The sequence below is a fragment of the Synchiropus splendidus genome, chromosome 8, assembly GCF_027744825.2.
Source record: "Synchiropus splendidus isolate RoL2022-P1 chromosome 8, RoL_Sspl_1.0, whole genome shotgun sequence".
Taxonomy (NCBI): Eukaryota; Metazoa; Chordata; class Actinopteri; order Syngnathiformes; family Callionymidae; genus Synchiropus; species Synchiropus splendidus.
This window is the reverse complement of record NC_071341.1, coordinates 5,261,941-5,286,335: the sequence shown is the minus strand read 5'-3', so window position 1 is coordinate 5,286,335 and position 24,395 is coordinate 5,261,941. Positions and strand designations below refer to the sequence as shown.

The 24,395-nt window shown below is 42.1% G+C and overlaps 1 protein-coding gene across 3 annotated transcripts in view; it reads right to left on the bottom strand.

The window, feature by feature from the left end:
- Nucleotides 1-24,395, bottom strand: part of bcas3 (BCAS3 microtubule associated cell migration factor) — a 242,654-nt gene that overhangs the window by 36,284 nt on the left and 181,975 nt on the right. For 2 of the 3 annotated variants that reach the window (XM_053872611.1, XM_053872610.1), the window contains one exon: nt 13,230-23,897. The exons of the other annotated variant lie outside the window; for it this stretch is intronic. In XM_053872611.1, coding sequence (XP_053728586.1) covers nt 23,844-23,897 — 54 coding nt within the window. In that variant the 3' untranslated portion in view covers nt 13,230-23,843. Of the gene's footprint in view, nt 1-13,229; nt 23,898-24,395 lie in introns of those variants that run through there. 3 annotated transcript variants of the gene reach the window in all.

Genomic DNA, 24,395 nt, shown 5'->3' with positions numbered 1-24,395 from the left:
ATTGTTCGCAACAGGGTGTGTGTGTGAGCGTTCGTGTGGGTGTGTACACAAAAGTAAAAGAGAGAAACCGAGTTGCTCTCTGAACAGAAAAGACGTAGCGTGCTGCACACTGAGGATGAATCTTGTACCGTGCCAGGCTTCCTCTCCGGGGGTAAAATGGAGAGGATTCCCAGCACCAAAGCCACACTCACGTATTCCCGGAAATCCGCCACAATCTCATTTGATCTTAACGCCCTACAGCGCCTAATGTGTCCCTAAGCTGGCCTTATCACACCACAGAGAGCACCAGAGGGGATTGATGCAAAGATGTACACTTGCTATCAGGTTGGAGTAGACTTCTACTGAGACCGCTCACACCATGAGCTCATATATCACACTTGATGCTGCTAAAAGACCGCAGATGACGAGAAGGGAGGGAAAGAGGGAAGCAGTTACAGTAAGGGAGAGAAAACAAAGAGCAAAATCAGGTGAACAGAACAGCTTGATGAACCAGCCATGAGCATCTTCATTATGAGCGAATAAATCCTTCATTATTGTCTCTTCGCTGCTCTCTCTGGGGTCTGAAAGCCGGCGTCTAAGCGGGAATTAATCGTTTGGAAGAAGGGGAGGGGGAGCCCATTTCATTTCCTCGTGAAGTTTGGGGAGAAATTGTATTGGAAGCCAAGCAGCCACCTGGGAATGACCTCATCTGCTCTTGCCTATCATCTTCTGTCATTCCTCGTGAAAGCCGTTCGTCTGCACAGCTCATCCCTGGCACGTTTGTGTTTAGATTAGGAAGTCAATTCAGCACCCATTTAATTCCGCCATTCCAAATGCTGTATCACCAGTGCTGGCGTTTTACAACGCATGTCTGTTTTACTGCCAGACATACACAGGCATCCATTCCTAATTTAATTAAACGGTGACCATTCTAATTATATAAATCACTTCCAATGACAAAACATCTGGAGCGGTGGATCATTGAACAGCCACCATAAAGTTCACTGTTGACTCATACAATCTGTTCAGCATCCACTTGCTATTCGCCTGTCGCTCCATCCATCCATCTCGATTCATTCCTCCAAATGAGATCAATTAGTCTTTTTCAGAAAACACAAGATGGATCTAGATCAGATCAATGTGAGAGGCGGAACTAACTAATGTACACTCACACTTTAACGATGATTCTGACCACAAGGCTGGCAAACTCTGTCTCATCTCAACAAGTCATCTTGGCTGGTTTGACAATGTTTCCTCACCCAAAGATCACCCCAGTGGTGTTTTCAGTCTACAACCAAGGTGACGGCAACCTTGATCTAATGTTTTGTTTCTGCTTAAAATGGCCAGACGATGCTCTTCCAAGAGTGATCATGATAGAACATCACCTCTACATATGCATATCTGAATAGGTCAACCTCAACCAGAGGTTGTTCATGTGACCTTCTTCTTCTTCTTCTTTTTTATTATTATTATGGCTGCACGGTAAAGAAATGGTTCAAACTGACTGCCAAAAAGCAGCATGTGCATTTCATGCATATGTCAGACATGTGCGTTATTTGGGTTTATTAATTTGTCCAAAGCCATGACGGTGAATTTACTGTAGCTGGAAAAGTCAGCACGGACTTTTAAAACCATGTGTGAATTAGTTCATTTGTGTTCGACTTGCCCATAAACCTCCTCAGGTCTCTACACAAGCACTGTAAATCCAGCATCTACTCACCTGCCGTAAAAATGTCAGGAGCTCAGCTTTTATTAGGCCACACACAGATGTATGCAAAGACAACCTCCTCGCTAAGAGGCCACTGAATACACAGCCGCATGGCTAATGACTCACTAATGGATACATGAAACCTGGCAGACTTGAACTATTATATTTAATTCTGTGTCATTTTACCAAGTGGTCAGTTCAGTCAGAACCACTAACATTACATTTACTCCTAGAGTGTCACCCATTCAATCCAAATTCAGTCATGACAAAAACAAGAAGCAATGAGTCCAGTCCATAAAGAGGCTCATATAGAAAAGGAAGAAGAAAACAAAATCAGGGAGTTACATTTTTTTTTTCACATCCTAAGACAGATTCATAAATCATCCACCACAAGGGTGCTAATGTCGATGAATCATTTCACTTAAATATTGTTCTGTATTTACTTACTATTTACTAATATTGCTATTGATTTTAGGATCAATGGTACAATTGCCAACACTGATAAATAACACACTATTGAATAACACCTTTCTCATTCCTCAAATATATAATGTTTGGCAACAAGTTTAAATAAAGTATGAGTTGTATGAGTACATGAGTAAAGGTAGCTTCAGAGAGACAGCAAAGTTGAGGTCAATTTTTCACAATGAAGAACAGCAGCAATCTTGAACTAGTGTTAACCAGCTTTTTCGAGTTAGAGATCATTTTTCATGCTAAATTGTTTGGAATTCCCACTTTCAGTTAGGCTTGAGTTGCTGCTCCAAGGGAAGAGTTCCTGTACATCTGGGTCTCGCCCACAGTGGGGAGATTTAATGGTGTAACTTCTGCAATAACACTGAAAGAGTAAAAGCATTATTGACATGCCTTTTCTATCACATGACAACTGTCCGTCTATCAAAATTTGCTGAACATTTGCTGAGAAAGTGTGACCTCACAGCCAACCACTAGCATCACACATGTCTGTGCAACGAGTGAAAAACCAAAAGGTTACCGAGTGGGAAGCATTTTATCTGCCCCGGTCTTTTAAACATGCACAGTGTGTCCATGCGTGTGAGAGAGAGTGAGGGTGCGTGCGTGTGCTCGTGTGAATGCAACACATCTGGGAGAGTAATCAGTGGGCTTCTTTCATAAGTTGCCAAAACAAGCAGGCCAATAAGAAATCCACTTTACAGACCATCGATCTCCTCTGGCCACGGCCAACACAAACAATCCCAGACACAAAGGGAAGGACATTATTTAACGTTGAAATAGTGTTATACCAAAATAGAGGGTTAAGTTAAGAGGGCCCAGCTACTGGTTTGTCTGAGTGCGTCGTATCGCCTTACAAATGGTGGTTTATGACACGTGGCGATCAAAGCTGGTCAGTGAATGTTAAAATACAACTTGCCTTCCAATGACGCATTTCCAAAGTTAGCTCTTCCTGGACATGACGACAGAAAAAGAGCACAAATGGAAAAGGCTGACCACCTGACAATGGAAGAGAAGGCAAGGCTGACACGTCACCCATTTATTTCGACGAGCAGATGACGCCAAAATCTCTCCTGACAGGGTTACACACTAAAACATCCGCTCCCCCAGGTAAGAGTATGTTTGCTCATGTGTGTGTGTTTCGATCTGGAAAGCAGATAGATTGAGTTGATAAGAAACTGCAGTGAGTTGAAAGGCAAGGTATAATGTGACCCACCAACAGGTTGTTTTCATAGCGCGCACACATGCACACACACACAGCTATGCAACACACAACTGCCAAGTGCAGGAGACAGCCTCCATTGAGAAAAGCAATGAGCTGTGCCGAAGCATTGCGCGCACACACAGACACACACACTGTATCATTTATCTGGATTATTTCTTTGTCATATTGTAGCCAGGTCAATAGAAGAGTTTGGGTGGCCCCAAGCACTGATCAAGCTATTTTGATAACTAAGATTGTACTCCCACTGAGTATAATGTTGTAAGTTTTTGAAGCTGGTCAAAAGGAAAAAGGAAACACAGAATACAACCCACTGACTGAACAAGGACAGGTGGAATAAGTCTTCATCATGATCTGATTTACTGACCCAGGCCCAGTAGAACAATTGGTTTAGTTTGATTTGTAACACTCTCATTCTGCTGAATTCCATTTTATGGAATCAAATTTTTGACCACTGACTTGTCTTGACACTGTCTTGCATTGACTTTCTCATATTCCTATTCACCTCATAACAAATGATCAACTTTAGGAAAAAGAATGAATTGTTATGTGCGACTGAGGCACAATGCATGGAGAGAGAGAGAATGAGTGAGAGTGAGAGAGTGAGAGAGAGAGAGAGAGAGAGAGAAGAGCGGCACTGGAGCTATAAAAGCATTTCAAAAAAAGAATTAAATAACATTCTGTTCCTGATAACAAGGTACAGGAACATTCAGTGCTTCTCTGATGAGTATGAGGTCGAGTAGCCACAGACCTGGTAAAAGAACCAGCGGGGAGGAAAAAGAAAAACACATGCAGTTTGTAAAAAGAGGTGGACAATAAATGCATTCCAGGAAGTATTTACTAGCGGGGTATCAGCCTACATCAAAAGGCTCATTCTCTAAAATAAATAAATAAATAAATGTTCTCGGACACTTCGCCAGAGTTTGACCTGAACTTTCCCCTCATTCTAAACTTGATTGTGCGTCTGGGTCACTGAGGGTGAGAGAGATTCAGCCATCACACCCCTTCATTTTGCCTGGCTTCAGCCACCATGCATCAGCTAGAGACGGACTCACGTGTGTTTTGATGATCGTTTGTGAGAACAGCCAAGGAGGCTATATTTTTGACAGCATTGGTTTGTCTGTCTGTCTGTGTTAAAATCGTTTCGGATTTGGATGGAAGTTTCAGGAAATGTGTGAAATGGGAAAAGGAAGAAATGATTCAATTTTGGGAGAGATCTGGATCGCTGTCTGGATCCAGAAATGTATTTTCATGACTCTTAACCATTGCACTCTCTGAGTATTTTTCTAGTTAGAAGTGTGTTGATGGCGATTTAACAGAGAAAAACAGAAAACAAATTTGTAAGTGCAGCCCACTTCAGTGAGATTGGGATGGTGTACTTCTAAAGTTAATTGATCTATAAAGAGCCAACAAGACACGCCACACTGTTACACAAATGATATCTGTGAGGGGTAGATCGAGAAAGTTGCTTGAGAGACCAAAAATATCACAGTCACCATGTTCATTGATGAAAGCAGCCATAAAAAAAACACTGGACCAGACCACACCAAGAGAGTGCAGGCAGGGTGGAATGGGAGGAGAAGGTGGCAGGAGACTGTCGGCACAAGGGATTTACTGGGATTTCATGAGACCTGCCGTGATGCATGCTTTGTTTGACAAGTGGCTCTCCCATCACCAAGCGTGGATGCTCATGAAACGTATGGAAAATAGCAAAGATTGAAGACTTGTAATGAATCGCTGGGATTGCTTGAATCACATCCCTGATAAAAGTTCTCTTCAAAAACATCTATTCACCCCAATATAAAAAAGAAACCTGCAGGAACAACACGCTGACTAGCAGAAATAATTTACTTGTGTCATTGTCCATGCAAGAGGCTAATATTTGTGAAATGTCGTGCTGTATGTAGATTAAAATTTGTAATCTCAATCATAACAAAGCTGAGCTGACTCCTGATTAATGGCAAATTACTAACACATTTTGCATCTATTCCAAATGTAACTTAAAGGAAGACGGTATCAACAAGTGTTTTTTTAAAGAATGTTCTTGACAATGTTGGGTTGCAGTAAGCAAATGTCGGCATGAGGATAGCAGTATTGGCTACTCGGGTGTTGATAAAACCTTCCTTTAAGTTTAAAACAAACGTGTTAATTTCTTAATTCTAATTAATGGCAAAATGTGTGTACGAGATTGAAAAATGTGGAACACATATATTTTTTAATATAACACATTTGGGGCAATAACATCAAAGTGACTGGCTTGGTGGAGGAATGCACTGTCCCAGTGCCTTCTTACAGTTCACTAAATATTTTTATAATAGTGAGACAAGATGAGACCAAAATGGCCAAAGGGACACGCTAAGCATGTGTAACAGGACTCTGTGTGTGTGTGTGTGTGTGTGAGAGTAAAGGCAGCTGCAGGAAAGATCCAGCTGAGAAAGAGCAGGGCATCTTGTCATCCACTGTGGCCGCAACATCAAGCCAATCTCACGCACGCAACACTCACACATCAAAGTGTGTGTGTGGCCAGCTTTGTTCCAACACCACAGTGGTTTAAGGAGACAAACAACAGTCTCTTTTTTAAACACACACACACAGACACACACACACACACACACACACACACACACGATTTCCTGACTCACTCTTCAGTGACACTCACAAACATCCAACAACACAACAGACACAATGTCAAACACCCACTCACAAGTACAGCTACACGTATGCACATGCACATCGACACAACAACTCATATAGTCAATGAGAGAGCAGGGATGGAACGCAGCCAAGCTAAATGTAGCACTGATTTTCAAGAGTCTGTGTTCACCGTGACACCAGGACTGTACAGATTGAGCCCAGATGCTGGCGGTTGATGAAGACAAACACTTTGGCGCTGCTTTTGTCCTTAAACAACATGCCGCTGTTGTTGGAAACTCTGACCAGAGTGTCAGGAGAAGCATCAAAGCAGAGTAATGAGAGAGCGGAGAAAAACCAGTCAACAACGGTGCTCACACCAGTCCAGAATCAAAAGAAGAAACGTCAGCGCGGTTCGCAGCCCCGGGGGTCCTCTGAGTTTGTGGTTTATCTCTACATGAGAATCTTGTAACGTGGAAATTAGGCTATTTGTTTTTGTGGACTAATAAAGTCCAGGGTGCTACCAGCAGAATGAGAGGTGAGACAAACGCCAAAGCTTCACTTCACAACGTTTGCCATGTCCTTTCATAGTGTTAATATGCAGCATCTTCCTTGCACATTACGAGCCATGACAGCGCTCTGTTGCTTGTTTTTTTTGACTGATTCTTTTATTTTACAGTTGTGGTTGGCAGCTGCTTATAAAGAAATCCAGATTTGCCAAACGAAGCAGCAAACTGGGGAGAGAGAGTTGATGTTAAACATAGGTATCTACGACCCAACTGAAGCGCCAGCTTGTGGTCATTTCATATGCGAATTGCGAATGACTGTAGTTCCCACTATGGAGAACAAATTTACACTTCAAGTATTCTCAAGCCCACGCTTCAATTCACCAGGGACTCCCTCATGAGCTGAGTCATATTTACAAGAATAAAACACGTCACCCAAAACTTCCCAGTAATGGTGCAAGGATTCTGTTGTGAAACCAACAGAAAACTATCTTACAAGTTGATACTCAATAGATAAACAGCACTCATGAGTCGCTGGGGATCAAAAATGATAATCAGAAACAGCTGATTTCTGTGCACGGTCAGTGTTTGGTGTCAGTAAATTGAGTTTTACTCTCATAAATTACCTTGCCAAGGGCAGTTTCTCTGGGAAGATGTAGCCATGAGAAAGTAAACTATGTGCTGCTCTAAACTTGAAAAGCTGCATTGTAAACTAGTTAGAGGCCATTTCTTCCTGTAAAGTGATGAAAAATATTGAAAAATGAAATTATAAAGAAAAAGAGTCCACAAATGCTTTGAAGATATGAAACTAAATGTGTAACACTGAAAGCACCATCATGATATTCACCTGTGTTCATACTGTACATATCATGCAAAATCTAATACTTTGAAGAAGAAGATGGTGAACAGTGACTTTTAAGTCGGGGTGGGAATCGATTAAAAAAATAATGTGGTTAATTAGAGAATTTGTGATTAATGAATCTCATTTAATTGCAGTTTTTTATAAGAATATTTGCCACAAGAAGCCACATTTTTCAAATTGAATGAATGTGGTACATTACTGAATCAAATGATGGAGCCATACATACATTTAAACAACAAACTATTGTTTATTTTGCATCAGTTTGACAATAGCACAATAAATCACGATGGTGGCGTCATTCAAGTTTTTATATCACATTATTTAAACTAAAGCTCTTTCAATGTCTTCAAAAAATATGTGTATAAGAATTTCAATTTTATAAGAATTTCAAATATATTCAGAGTAGTGGAAACCCTGGCCATGTATAGTGAAAAACCTCCCTGAACAAAAGCAAACAGATGCTTGTGTTTGCTTTGGTTCAGGGATTCCTCCGTGTTTGCTGTTGTTGTTGTTATCATCCTAGCTGCCACGTGTCTTGTGCATCAGTGTGATCAGTGGACCAGGAAGCCCTGCACTTACAAAGGTTCTGTGTTGTCTGGAGAGAAAACTGTTCAGTTAAATTAAATTAAAATATTTTTGTTGCAATTAATTAATTGTAATATTGTTGTAATTGATGAATCGTAATCAACTTGCACTACTTTTAACAAATACAAACCTTTATGTCAATACAATGTAGTGTTTTAATAAACGTTGACATCTTCTGGCATTTTTAATGTCTTTGTTTCTTTGAATTTAAACAATCAAAAAGATGCCAAAACACTGCATTACGTGTCGTAAATAGTACTTGTTGGTTCACTTGATCTTAAGCAGCATTAAAATGCTATGCTACTGTATGTCACTGGTAACTCCAAAGCAGATTTAACAATTGTTTTTCATAGAGCCGTTCTGAACCAGGCCAAGTGGATGTAGGCCCCTCGCTGTGCTGCACGAGTTTGGCCGAGTGTTTAACAGCAACCTGTGCACTTTTGGTACCCCGATGTCGGGGCTCTTGACCCTCGACAGATGGCTCTATGAGTCAGCATGAGCTGTTTCATGACAGTGCTTCCTCCACCATGCTCCTTACAATCAGGTGTGTCTGTGTGGATTTCTATGTGGATGTCTACACTGTGATTTCATTTTGGAAGCTCCCCTTCACTTTTGTTGTGTAAAAAATACAACAGAAACTCCTTAACCGTTCCATAACCACTCATTTTAGCGCTGTTGAGTTGGTAATTCTCTGGCAATAAAAAGAACCTGGGCCTCTGTGGCCACTATTTCTTTAGTGAAACTGCAATTCTTGAAGACAGGCATATGTCCATTTGTCATCTATTCTAGAGACCATCATCCGTGCCCATAAATAAAGTCTCCAATCCAGCCTGTGCCTTTACCCCTGCTGTGCAAATTTGTCCAATTAGACACGGCCCCCAGGGAGTGTGAGCTGCGAGCAAAGTCGACACACACAGGCACACACACACACGCACACACACAAATAAAGCTTTGCCACAGTCTGAGGATTAAGCAACAATAAACTGCATTTCACGGCCATAGAGCTTTATAGCAGCAGCTTCAATAGAGCACCATCCAAACGCAGCACCTACCCCGCCTCTCTCATCAGTCCTGTGTCAACCCAAACACGCACACACACACGCCACAAATCCACCAGAGGGAGAGTTACGCAAAGTAAAAGCACAGTAGGACCTCGAATAATCAACACTCCCAAGTGACTTTGCTGACTGTATTTTCCAAATGAAGATGAACAACTTCCCACGGAGACAGCGGGAAATTAATTCCCATTTCTCCGCTCATCAGAATAACATCACAAACAATAAAAAGCCATGTTGCATGACCCAGAAGCAGAGCCAGAAGTTAAACCGCTGGAATTGTGAGGAGGGATAAACGCCCCGCGTGGTCATGCCCATAAAACACAAAACTTGTTTGCACAATCATAATCTGATCAGTCACCGAACATCTTTCAGTTTAGAGGGAGGTACGTTTCAGTCACAGCAAAGGGGCTGTGTTCACAAGGGTCACAAAATGAACAAACAACGCTGCGATTGAAACTGCAATTGGCACTCACATTTTAGAGTTTTTTTTCAAAATACAAATGTTACATTAGATGATCATTTAACGCGTGACTCAGTATGCTCAATACAGGGTGCAGGACAGCTCAACCAGAGGTCCAGTTCTTTTCAGCGCAGATGACAAGCTATATTTCTCAACCCTTTCTGCTGAATTTTGATGGCATGAACCCGGAGATCATTGATAGCTTCTGCATTGAAAGTGGGGAAACAACAAAGCCATTGATGTCAGCAACAATCTGCATAGTATCACCTCTTAACTTGTTGCTCCAGAAGCTCGCGTGGACCTTTCAAGATCAAACGTTTGTGTGATGTACTCACTTGTCTTCAAGGTCAAAGCCAGACAGTAGCCTCTTGTTCTCACAGACACGTTCTCTCACTCCTGATTGCTCCTATTGTCTCAGCTGTTTCTCTTTCAGCAAGTTTATCCTTTGGTGAAACATATCTTTGAATTGCTCTTGTTATTGTGCCCAACATTGCTTCATCCTCCAGACAGGTTTCCAGCTTCTCTAAGCCAATAAACATGATTTTGACCAGGACCAAGCAGACATCAACCTCTCTCATTTATCTACAGCAGCAGCACAAGAAATGTTTCACTTTGGTCCACATATGCTTTGGAAAACAATGACAAAAGAATGGCCCCATTGACCTCAAACATGGAAACAAACTGGAAAAATATCATGTTCATCAAGAATAAAATGTATTCATCGTGAACTTGGCTGATCTAATGGGAAGTCAGCATTTATCATTTATTTGGATTGAACCAAGTCATAGTCACCTGCCAGTTTCACTGCACCAGCATATGATCATACGAGAGAGCAGTAGCATACACACTACTCTCAACAATAAAAGGTGGCTTCCCATGATGTTGTCCAGCTTAGTCAACCAATCTCAGTTGTTGACTGCCAAATATGGATATTGACAGGCAAACTAGCTTCATGCTGCCAAGACTGAGTCCTGTCTTAATCAATCTCAATCTGGAAACTGCATCTCTATTTGCGTCGGGAGCCACACTGTATTTGTTAAGGCTTGTGACAATTACACAAAGGTGTGGACAGGTTAGTGTGTTCGATCCAAGAGAAGCGACTGACCAAGAGCTGGGACTTTTGTGAACACAGGGTTGATTTGCACAAGTGTAACACATTCTATCACAGCTGTCTCACTGCAGCGTCATGCAGGACCACAGAACCGACCAGCGTCAAGACCATATCATCATACCTGGCAGTCGTTCTGTTACTTCTTGAAGAAGACGAGTTTCTTGCTCTGAAGTCTGTCTCCAATGTCAGCTAAAAATACAATTCAAGTGTAGACATTTTGCTGACCACTCTGACGGCTGTTTGTGGGCTCCTGATATAAAAACACTGGGTTCATGATGTTGGAAAGTTTAGACAGAAGAGAAGCTTCACCTTTGGCTTGGTCATTATTATATGTTTACATTATCTTTTGTCAGTAAAACAAATTGCGCTTTGATGGTACTTTATAAACAGAGTTTTATTATCTGTGTCAATCAGACTTTCAGCATCATCAGCCTCACTGGTTCCAGGACACATTAAAAAACAAAACAAAACAAAACAAAGCAAAAAACGGCACAGGTAAATATCGGTTATTAGCGGCAACAGAAATATTCATTTTGGATATCAGAATTTTCTGTGCATCACTTCACTTCATATGTGTGTGTCTTGATAAGGATACAGGTGATTGTCCTGCAGCGCTCGACCAATGGTTACGACTCTTATGGGACTGAAGGCATAGCTGACGGGTCTGAACTCAGCCCGGCCCATAAGGTGTCACTGTACGATGACAGTACTGGACATTATGACCCACGGCAAACATGACTGAATCATCATCATTTGCACCCACGATATACATTAGTTATGGTGATCTAGAGTGCAGTTTCTGAGAAAGACGGAATGACTCCCAAGTTGAGGGAACTCAAATGCGTCTCCAGACATGGAATTAAGATCCCTATGACACATACAGGTAATGATTAATAGGCGTATTAAGAACACACAAATCAATTTTAACATATAAGTTCAATGAACCCATAAATCTGGGCGACTTCTTCTTCAAACATGCTGGTTGCACCTGTATTTGACAGAGGCTAAAGAATGGCACATGCTAGATTGCTCACATGTTTTACACTGTGAAAGCAGAGGGTAATTACATTTTTTACTTTTTCTCCCACATTACTCCATATTGAATGTAAACACCCCAGATTGCATATTCATGGCAGCAAATGTCCTGGCGTGTACACATCTTCAAAAGACACAAAGCTTTCTCTGTGCCCTTTTGAAAAGGAAAAACATGTAGAGAGCTGATGGTAATGTCATAGACCACAGAATAAAACTGAGAAATTGAAAGCAGCTGTTGATAACCCAGGCCCCCTAGTATCTGTTTTCAGATGAAAAGATGATTTTTTTTTTTTTTAGGAGGGTGTGTGTGTTTGTTGGATGCTTGTGTTTGATTTGACAGATCTCGCTGGGGTGTTATCAGGCGAGGTAAATCGGCCTAAACCTGGTACTAATATCTTGGTGGGGGTGTGGGAGAGATTAATAAGGACCAGCTCCAAAAGGGTTTAGCAGGCTCGCTAAGATTCTTAACCCGGCTAACCTCTCTTGGCGCCACCGGCCATCCAAAATGTCCCTGAATGGTGACGCAACAACACCCACACATATATGCAACACATAATCGATCACATTTCGACTTGTCTCACGAGTCTCCAACACCTGCTGTGCTGTGGTTTCTGACACAGCTAATAATGCTCTGCAATGAACACAAATGAAGTTAGTAGTTTGAGGATTATAATGCTTACTGTGCTTCATAACTGGTGCAGCTAGATTAGAGAGACCACCAACACGTTTCACAAAGAGCATGTTTTTTTCACTGTGAGATGAGGAGTTCACTAGTCAATTAGTGTAGTTCACTCTGGTACCACATAGTTGGGTCAGTTGGTCACTTTCATACTTCTTTTTTACTTAAGCAGCAGCTGTGCTTCAGTCATCCTGCATGTCAGCAGTCAACAATGAGATGTCCTCAAGTCAGAGTACTGTCTTTATGAGAAACAGAGTTATTTGAACTGGTTCCTATATTTGATGATTGAACGTATACTTATTTTTTTTTGGCAATCCTACTCACCTCTTGAGAAAACAGTATGTACACTCAACTGGAACTCTGACATGTTACATTTCTATATTGGTGGACTCAACTGACTTCATAAATAGTTGAAATTGAAAGTGCCATGAAATGTCATTAGTTGACATTGACCTCTTTATTTAAATATGTAGATGACTGTAAACATTCACAAGGAAATACACCACAGCATTGTCCAAACAACATGATACATAAACTCACGGTATAATATATGATTGGATCTCCAAGGTGGAGATCATTTATTAGCATCTCTTCAGACATGAACGTGGCCTGATATTAGGCATGTGGCCTACATCAAAATGTGTGTCATGCTGAAGGGCGAGCTGGGGGTCATTACTGTTAGCATGGCAGTGCAGGACTTGAAAAAATGAAGAATGATTATTGCAGGCGCGTCTCAGAACAGCCACTATGAAAGGCCAATGTATGCACCGTCATTGTTGATTGTATTGCAGGTGAAAACAAACAAAAACTTTTTTGTCAGAGTTTAATATGATTAATCGACTGTAAATAGCCAGGAGGAGCCCATTCCACTACTCAAAAACAAAACAAAGAAAACACTTGTTTTGTTTATTATTCAAATATGTTGCTTGAATTTCTGTGGCCCTGGAATCCTATTTGGCTGCACTGATTTCACTGTGAGATTCATTAAAGTTTCGTCTAATCCCATCTTATGCTAAGTACCTGTCACAGGATAAGTGTAATTTTCTGTAGCGCTGCTTGTGTCCCATGTGTTGTGGTGGTGGACTCATCAGTCCTGGGTGGGATTAAGATACAAATCTGGATCATTATTGATTCCCAACAACTGCTGGCTGTCCTCGCCCCTCTGCTAAGGAGTGATAATCTTTATTTCTGGCTTGAAACTGATGCTGTTTTTTGCTCCCTGCCCACATGGATGGATAGAGGCTTAGCAAACAGAGGCAGAGACCAATATTTGTTCGGAATGAAGTGGCAGATATCTGAGGTTGTTTTTCTGTTTTTTGTTTACATGAAAATGGCGGTTGATGCATTGGTTAACTTGACTTCCTACAAATTGTATCCTCTTGAGTCCACTTTCCATATTAACATGATGGCAAAATATTCTCAATCACATCAGTATTTGGTGTCACTACCCATTGCCTTCAAACCATCAATTATTATAGGACAGTAGGCCAACCGATAATACCCAACAGGTGCTATCTGATCATCAATGTCACACGAAGGGTGAAGCAGAGATTAACTAAAGCACAAACAGCTCTGCAAGAGGCTAAAAACTGGGCAAGGAGCAGCCAAACTCTGTGAGCAAAGTGAAGTTTTGGATGACAATTACATGACAGGAGTGAGCACAGCTGTCCTGGAAGTGGGTGTCATGGCTTCCACAGAGATCTGATCTCAACATCATTGAGTGGTTTTGGGCTAACATGATGGAATTTCTCCTCCTCCACAAACCTCATTGCATTCACAAGAAACATACAACCGTCCTGTGACTGTTGCTAATGGTGATATGATTGTTGGTTTTTTTTTTCCTTTTTTTTAATCAGTTATAATTTGTTCTAGAGATTTGGGCACAAAAGTCTTTTCCTTTTTCTTCACAGAGAACTCTGATTGGCAACTTAGCAGTAGGGTGATCAACCTATGTTCATGTCATACCACTTCAAAACTTTCAAGAGCAGTGAGGAGACTTCAAAGGAAGAGGGGTGAGGAGAGGGAAAAAACTTTAGACTGCTACATAGTTTTAGAACCTTCAACAGGAGTGGTTCCTATGTGGCTCAAGATCCTTCTTTGTTTCTGCTCTCACCACACTTGAGTTTCAGACAGTCGGCGCTCTCACTTCATATTGGTAATAGAGACTCCTGCGTGTGACTTGTATTTTCCGTGTCCCCTAATGAGAGATGAAAGAGTGGGGTCCTGACCTTGAGAGAGTGTGCCGCCTGCCGACCTCTAAATCATCACACTTCCCATAAACGTCAGGCCTCTGTGATCCTCACACAAACCTGCTAGAAGCGGTCATTAGTAAAGTGTTCCACACAACACAGTAGACCAGTGTTGTTGGTTAAGAAATGGAGCACTTGAAGAGAGAAATGAAGGTTTTGGATTGAATGGATAGATGGATGGGTAGCCATTCTGTCTGCCCGTCTGTCTATGTGCATGTGCATGTGCATGTGCATGTGCATGTGCATGTGCATGTGCATGTGCATGTGCATGTGCATGTACATGTACATGTACACACACACACACACACACACACACACACACACATACACACACACACACACACACGAGTACATGAAACAAATACATGTTGGCGGAGTGCTGGCTGTTTGCTTGGGGAGGTGTAATATTTCAGTAATGTGATGGAGTTTGATCTGGGGTGTCCAGTGTCCCATAGAGCTTGTGTTTTATTAGCACAAAGAGCACTCAGGGGCTCTCCAGTCATACACACATACACACGGCGTCATATATACACACGGTAAGTCTGTACATTCCAATAACTGCAGATTAAACATCAGAGTGAACCACAGTCATTGCATGTTGTCACGTAACCACAGTCAGTGACGTATGAGGAAAACGTAGGGAAACAATAGTTTTTTCTTACCTATCTGTCTGACTGTCTGTCTGTCTAGGAAGATGTGTGCATCTTGTCTGTTTTGCCACTGGTGGCCATGATGAATGACTAATTATGAATAATTCAACATACACTGTAGAATTTTCTCAAATGATCTTGACACTTGAGCCAACACTACAAGCCTGAATCCCACAGTGGGAAACCCAGAAGTGCTTTGCTGACTATTACGTTGCCTTATTTCTGCATTTCCTGAAAGGCTTTGCCACAGCAAGTCAGTCTCCTCCACCACAACCTATTATACACATCCTCCATAGTCACACTTATCCTCTTCACCAACATGCCCTCTGGTCTCCCTAATCCTGTCGCCCACCTTCTCCACTTGAGCTTTTCCCATGATAACCTCATTTCTGATCTTGCCCCTGACTTCCTCATGTGGCACCTCATGTCCTCTCCAAGAAGTCTGCCATAGGCTTTCTCTAAATCAACACAGACAAGATCCAGCTACCTTTGACCTCAGTACTTCACTATCAATGTCCCTGCTCTTTCTCCAAATGAAACTGCAGCTCACTGATGTTGACTGCGCTTCCTTGTCTAGTTTCAACAACTTCAACAGCTTCAATATTGAATCAGTCTGGTGGAAAAGACTACCACTTCCTCTTTATTCACCTTCATCTTCTATGAAGCTGCTTTAACTTCTACCTAGCTAATCTCCTGAACTATGGATGAACCACACACACAATTTTCTTCACATAACAAAGTATACTTCTCGTTCATGATCACCATAGCCAGGATCCTTGCCTGCTTGCTCTCTTTTCTTTCCCTCCTGGTTTGCTATTCAGTTTCCTATGCAGCTTGATTTATGCAAAAATAAATAACTATATAACACAAATCAATGCTTCGCAAAAAATCTTAGAGGATGTCAACAGTCACTGAAGTGACACCACTGGCCATGAGGACAGAAGGGTGAAAGATACTCCAACGATCACCACCAAGACATCCAGGTGAATCTGCCGGGGCAATAGCCTCAAACTAGCTCAACGGACACTACACAGACACAGGTCACAGAGGACGCCACTTCAGCTGATAAGCACGGACGTGCATGCTTGGCCTTTGCAAATGCTCATCTTGACAAGAAACTTCCGGTCTTCTATGATATCGCCAGAAGAAAGGATGAAAACTTTTGGGCCACAATGATGTGAACACTCCCTCCACTGTCAAACACGGTGGTAGATAAGTACGTTGCAAACACCTCAGACTGTAGTTTTCTTATTTGTGTAATTCCTACTGCAAAAGAAATAAATACTATCCGCATGGTTCTAAATATTCCAGCGCTAATTACCTGCTACTGCCAAACGGCATTGATTCAGCCAAATCACGGCATATGGACTAAAAGCTCTGACACTGGATCTACTTGCTCCACCAGGTCAGTAGCTCCCCTGGCAGCATCAGCAACAAAGTCAATGTGAAATTTGAACAAGTTGATTCAAGCTTCTTTGAACAATATTCTCCTAATATTGACAAGTTCTTTCACAGCAAACAGCATCAGGGGAGAATCACTGGCTGTTATTGATGAGGAAACACAAAGAGTCGGGTTAATGCATAGACTTGTGACTGCGGACTGGATCATATTAAGACATTTTATTGATGTGGCTTCGCAGTGATATCATATTCATTTGCACCGTGATGTGTGGAAGAGCTTCATATGAAAGCCTATGAAGCTCATCGCTGAGTCTTGTGATCAGCTAATAGAATAATGCTCTAATGGAGTTATCGTGTTATTGGAATCATTTTCATAAGACTTGCATTTGCTTTTCAGTGACACCCGCACAGATTGACGCTGACGCTGACTGTTGTCGAAAAATATCCCAGAACAACTCACATCACACTTAGTTTGTTGTGGAGCCGAGTCACTGCTGACTTGCCTGGCCTCCACCTCACCATGCAGTAATGAAATAATGGAGACTTGATAAGTCGTCTTTCCGAAGTACTTTAATTTCATCTTTGTTTAGTCTTTTTATTTCATTTCAGCATTTGTTTTTTGTCAACTGACCCTCATACAATAGGCAATAAATGATAAATTAGATTACAAACACATTTGCTTTGCTTCAGAGGAATAGCTTGTGATTATGAAGTGCCACAGAGTAACAGCTTTGGCACAAAGATTTCATTTCATGGAAAAGTGAAAGAAAGAAGCTTGAGGATTTACAATTTTCAAATTGTTCATTGCAGAAGCTTTGCCTTTGGGAAACGATGAATGGCAACCATGTTTTCAATGTCACTCCTACAAAAGTACTTTAAATGTCACCAGTATGCCATTATTTCCTTGTTTCCAGAGGTGGTCTGCTGTGGGGCTTCACTGGCCTCTAATATTAACTGAATAAAAATGAGCATAGTGAGGGACCTTTCAGTCCTTTGTCCCCTTTAAGGAAACCTAACACCTCATATTTAACACATTAAAGAAATGCACGTGAGAGAAATCCATTCGTAGGCATTAGTCACATAGCGGCAGAGATACCCACGCCACCAGACGCAACAGCATCGATAACCCTACACCAAAACATCCCTGGCCGTTGCCCCTGATGGATTAGCCCAGGTCTGCAGGGTCAGTGAGTGAGGGTCCAGCTCAAAGGCAAATATGGGATGAAAAGACAGGGGAGTGCCTGGCCTCATTTCACCTCTGCTGGCATTTGGGGTGAACTGTGATAGGATTGAGCCTATCAGAGTCAGCGGGTCGGTAATGCATGAGGGTGCTGTGTGTGTGTGTGTGTGTGTGTGTGTGTGTGTGTGTGTGTGCAGTATGTCAAAGAAACATGTGTTATGAATTCATCATGGAGCGAGCAGGGGTCATCATCGGACAGAACAGGAGTGGAGTTCCAAGAGACGTCTGGAGGGCAAGGCCAATCGCCACGTACAGAAGCTACCTGACCCCAGATAGGCTTCTTCTCCTTCCACACTAACGCACACAAACACACTCGGTGACAAGCTTCAGTGGCTCTCGACACTTTAGACTGATTGGACTAGCAACTGCAACAGCTGGCTTGGGGATTAAGGCTCGGCCATACTCAGTGTGTATGCATTTCTGTGTCGTTGCAAAGGGACTGTGGTGTCCCTCTGGCACCTGTCGCATAAACCCAATCCCTGCCCCCCTAAGCTGGGCAGATGAGCACTGCACGGCCCTCCTCTGGGACCCTCAGCTTCCTGCTTCAGCACAGCTTTTCAGGCGAGCTGTCCTGATCACTTGGTTAGAGCATGGGGAGCAGACTTGTCCTGGTCACTCATGGAGCTACATATGTAAAACCAGCACATCTGGTTGTTGTTGCTCACATTATTTGGCAATGTGTGACCATCACCCTCCACTGGATTATTGTATTATCATGGGGGCATATTCTGGAGTTCACTAGTAGGATGCCTTTCCTCTATCCATTTACTTAACATGGTCTTCTAATGGCTTATGAACTGCATTTATTTTCCACCAGAACCTGCAGCACATAAGCACAGTATTTTGGCTTGCAGCTCTGAAAATGTCAATAAAAAAAATCTTTCCTTCCCTCATTCTTCACATCTTATACTTATTTTGTACAACCACCAAATCGATAAATAGAATAATGTAATGATAAGTGGGTACTCCAAAATGCCTCAGACAACATGGGCACTAGATGCTTGTAACAATTCTGATGTCTGGCTACATGAGGGCTGAACAGCTTGTGTGGATCAGTGAGCTATTAATGGGATTTATGGCACATAAAGGTGAAGAGTCCGGCGATTTATCGCAATCGTCTGCAAACCAGTGTAAACACATTCATACTGATATTCAAATCTCCTCAGCGTTCAGTGTCTCACTCTCATGTTTTCCCGACATGGCGATGTCCCAGGAAAAAAAAATTGGCCCAGCAAAGTAAGAATCCCCATTGAGGTCACTGATTGCAGTGGCCATGAGTACAAGCTGGTTTTAATTCACTCTATAACTAGGAGTCGGATGAGCAAACAACTAGACGGCAACCACAATTGCATCGATCCGAGCGCGTCTTTGAACTGAGCGTGTGTGATGCTCACACATGTGGCCTGGGAAACTGCTCATTATGCGATCAGGGTTTGCAAATGAGAGACTGCACATGCTAATCGGCCTGGGGTGGTTAGGGCCTGATACAACCGCCCCTCTGATTTATGAGCAGGCAGTCATGATGGAGATGTGTATCATGTCGTTCCGACAGAGCTAGCACAACTCCAACACTATTCTGACATCAGTCAAATTGCACAAACTGCAGGAACTGCCCTGTTGCTGTCATTGACGTGATAGTCGTACATGGCTTTTAGGGATGGAACGGGTTATGAAGTAAATAAAAACTTAACTGTTTCGGAGTGTATGTCGCTCAGATCATGTTTAATGATTTTTTTTTTCCTTTTTTTACTTCTTAGTTTGGATTGTGCAGTTCTTCTCAGAAATTGAGACACCAGTGCCATTGCGTAAGACTACAACAATGTTGAAGAGATAGGAAAAGAATTATTATAACATCAGAAAAAGAAAACACTCAGAGAGCACAGACCTCCGTCAATAGAGGGAGAGAGAGAGAAAGAGAGAGAGGTGGAGTGTTTTCAGGACCTTGGCAGTGATGGAAAGCAGACACCAGCTCTGCTTCTTCTCTCTCAGCATGTGAAACATCAAACCAGAGACATGCAGGCAGGTTAGCAAAAGAAACAAGTAAAACACACACAGCACATGTTGGTGAGACTTGTGAACGGACATGAATGCTACCTGTACTACTGTGTGTGAAGTGACGGCCACCATGATGTGCCAAAACTCTCTTCATGTTATCTGATATAAAATGATAATCATTTCAAAAAGTCAGACTGATTATTCTACATCAAAATGTATCTTGTCTTTCATGTATCTTGTATCTTGACTTTCATGTTTGCAATCTATATTTTTTCCATTATCACTTCTCACCCTCTCAGGACAGTTGTTAAGGGGATTTGTCACACTGTCTCTGTCTCAAATAAAGTAACTCTTTGGGTTGAAAATCTACAGAACACTCGATAAAGAGTTTGAGTAGACAGATTTTGACACGACCTTACAGTAAGTGTTGCCACAGCAGAGACCTCTAAAATGGGTACATCATTTAATAGAGACAGGTAACACAACTGATCATACAGTCTTCTTCTGTTCTGACCACTGTAACTGTCATAAACAGGTTTCAAATCAGCAGCAAACTAGACTTGTTAATATGGTTAAAATTCATCTTGAGACAAAACCGGTTCTCTGGAACATTTATCTTTCTTAATATCCTTAAAGATGTAGTCTGTTGTGTAATGTACTTATTCAGTTGCAGTGTGAGCATCACCACATCAACAATCAAGGTCAACAATTTTCCATTATTTAAAGCTGAGCGAAGCGGTGATGATTCCTCAGAGACTACAAACACACATTTGAGTCATGCCACCCCTGAGTGTTCACCACTTGTAGTCATTACTCCCCCAAATCCTTCCTCTAGTGTGATCCCACAGGGACTTGGACTGGAATAATGCTGGGTTACCAAAGTGGTTTTTTTTTTGTCAACCTTCCCTTCACTATTCCCCCTTCTCAGTGCAAGCTGGCCATTTTGTTATTTACTGCTGTCATAACGTCCACCGTCAGCCACGCTAAGCGCAGAATTCCACGAAACGCTGCCGGACAGCATATTTCATGAGGAAGATCAGACAGACAGCTAAGTGATCTCTTTTTTGGAGAGCAATAACTTTTACTGCAGCTCCTTTTCAAGGACTTTTAGGGAGCAACTTTTCTGGTGCATGTGCTGGAGAATCCATTGCTTTTATACACACAATTGACAGCAAAGAAGGAAGAGGTACAGAAGAAAGAACTGAAGAAAAGCCAAGCAAAAAACACTGACATACTAATCACATAAACAGTCAGAATTTTCAGTCAGTTAAAAAGTCTTGTCGCTGCGTTTAGAAGACTAATCTCTGCTATACTTAATGGCCTCTTCACATTTTTCATTAAAAAGGCGCTTTATTGTGCAGCATGGGAAGATCAACAGATTAATGTGATCCCCCTATGTTTTCTTCCCTTCAGGATTGGAGAACTTTCCCAAACAAGACAACCCATTCTCACTTCAAGGACTCACATAGTGACTATATTCAGGTGCACCAAGTCTGTCAGTCGCTCAGCATTACAGAGTAACTTAACAACAAATTTTGATAGACACTCCGCTCCACTGCATCTGAAGTGACAAGTTGCTAACCGGTACCAGTGTCAAGGTCATGAATTATTATCTTGTTTCAACAACAACAAAACATGCTTGAAGATATGGCACGGCCCCTCACCAGTCCAGTGTCACTGCTTCCTTCGAGCATCATCACTCATAAAACAATCGATTATAAAACGATGTATTCAACAGAATCCCACTGACTGTCGCATGAACAAAACCACAGATACGTTTTCAGAAACGCGATGACTATCATTCAATGCGTGATTGCTTTGTGCATGTCAAAGCTGAAACCCCTACTTAATTTTATTACAACCTTTCTACTGCTGCTGTTTTACCAGCAGATTTGGCTGTGACCTAGACATGAACTCTTGCAGGAGGTGAGTGTGCTACCAGGGAGACTAAAACCCACAGGACCCAGCGTCTATTAAGCTTCAAGTATTTCAAGGTGTACGGGAGAGCGAGGTTCTCACACACAAACAATTACGTAAGAGGCATTGTAAGTTTGTTCATTTGAATAATAATCGTGACCCCACATTCACTTACTCCAGGCAGTTTTGTTCTAGAGAATTTGATTATTAAAACATACGCTTGAATTAGATTTTTTACTTTTTATCAAGACAAGGACTTAAAATGTTACACCTGGTCTACCTGACATGAGTGATGCCAGATTAACTTATTGAAGATTTGTATGAGACAAACAAAATTGCCCGCTGAATCACAACCAACGCTCCCACAGGCACAACAATCACGCTACATCAACGATCTCTCACACACTCGACATGAGCTGCATTCACACTGTATCAACCTTTCCAGTTCTGTGTGCTTCCAGTATGTATTTGCCAATGGTTTCAGGAACTGTGTTAGAGGCTATTCACGCTGCGGATTTTGTGTGGGGTGGCCTCAGTCTGACTCGCCCCCTGATGTGTAGCCTCGCACCTCGGTGCCACAGGCAACGTCCTTTTACTTCTCAGCTGGTGGCGCTCTGCGCAAAATAACTGGTTTGTGACCCACAACGAAGCTCCTCTTAAGGAAGTTGTCATCAGTCGCTTGGCACTAGGGTCGCAAGCCCAAACCTATATATCAGCATCAGCTCGACCACCTTACTTCTCAGTCACGTCTTAAGACTACAGTCATTGTCAACTCAGGTATTTACTGAAGACCTCCGCCACGGCTGTAACAGAATGTGGCGGTTCACATCCAAAAGTAAACATGAAAGAGTGTCATGTTTATTTTGCAAAAAATAGCGCAAACAAGTTGCGTAATAAGGACCGTCTTGAGTTATCCACAGCACTCGCACAAGTTGAGCAAAGTAAGAGAGATTACTGACAAAATTTTTAATAGTCTGGTAATCTTCAGCAACTTCAGAAAAAGTTTCCTCCTCACTGCAACAACACAGCAACAGTTAGATCCTAACATTATTCAATTTAAGTAAATTTGTCTGTCAATAAAATCAGATGTTTATCAGTCTAATAAAGGCGAAAACACATTATCAAACACCTGGACTGCTGCGCTGTTCAGTGACTCCTGTTCCCCAGCACCAGTCTCCTGCAGCTACGGCTGCACACCTCAGTGTTTAGGGAGTTTGCAAACTTGTTTTTGAACGACAATGTCCACCCAGGCACCGATCAGACCCTTTACTGCCCAGCATTTATCATGTTAGTGGGGAGTCGTGCTGTACACTTAGTTTTCAGCATCTAGCACAGAGTCGTCTAAGGCGAGAAGCTCACCCCCTGCGGAGAGCTTCCCCAGACAAAGTGGAGCTCTCCAGGCGGTATCAAGTCCGCGGCCTGGTTCGCTTGTGTTCACTTTTGTGTGGACTTTTGAGCCAAACTCACTTTGTCCCGAAACAGAGTGCGCAGTGTGAAAAGCCCCTCACTCCCGCTTCCAGTGCAGGGTCTTTTCACTAGTTTAACTTTCTCACCAGTGTGATACACAGGAGCATAAAACTCAAATACTTAAACACGAATGTTAAGTAGAAGTTAATGGTGTATCATTACTCTGAAAAAAAACCCTGCAGTCTAAAGAGAAAGGACATATGCCGTTATGTAGAGTGCAGCTTGCCCATCTGTATTATTTTTAGGTTCCAAAAAAGTTGTTCCTACATGTGCTATTCCTGACTCAAGATACATGCATCCAAAGAAGATTCTTCACTGCAGTACAGTACCCTAACAAAAAAGGATGCTTGGGGAGAAGAGGTTGGCTACCATTATATTTCTCTAAAGACACAAATGGATTTCTAGCCACCACTCATTATAGTTCGAAAATAGATAGCAATCTCTCCCACATAATATCTAGCTTCTCTCAACTCCACAGTACTCGCAACTCCACACTACCACTACTGAAAAGAACGACACCACATGTTATGTACTAAACTGTGATGTTTTAAAGCACAAGAGCAGATTCTTTTTATTTGTTGGTGCAATGATTCATCTGCTGTTGAGGAAACACTCGTAAGCTATAAGCAGGCTTTTCTCAGAGTCATGGGAGATGAAGTAAAGTGAACACTGACCTGTGGCGTCGGTGACCGGATGATTGACATGTAAGACACAAAAAGAAAAATTGTGGTTAGAGGAACGCCAGCATAGTTTAGTTCAGTGAATCAAAGAGGCACAGGCTGAGCTGAACACAAATCTTCAGATAATTAGTCTTCCCTTTGAGTGGTGACAGTGGGACGCAGTAGGGTGTTGGACCAGCCACTGTGTGTTTGTCAAGTGACTATGGCCTCTTTAGCACCTTGTCACTTTTGACCTCCTTAGCTTTCCCACTGTGAGGCACTATGAGGTTGCATTGACACATGTTGCAGGTTTGATGTGTGTCAACGGACCCTGAGCTTCTGTGTTGAAAAAGCAAAGATGCAAGCACTCCTGCACAGGGACAGGCATAAATCATACAATTGGGTGTCTCCCACAGTGGGGCCTCCATTCTAACAAACTACAAAAAATGAGTGACTTTAAGTAAATAGTAAACATCTAATTTCAAGCAATACACAGATTGGGCAGCAGTGATA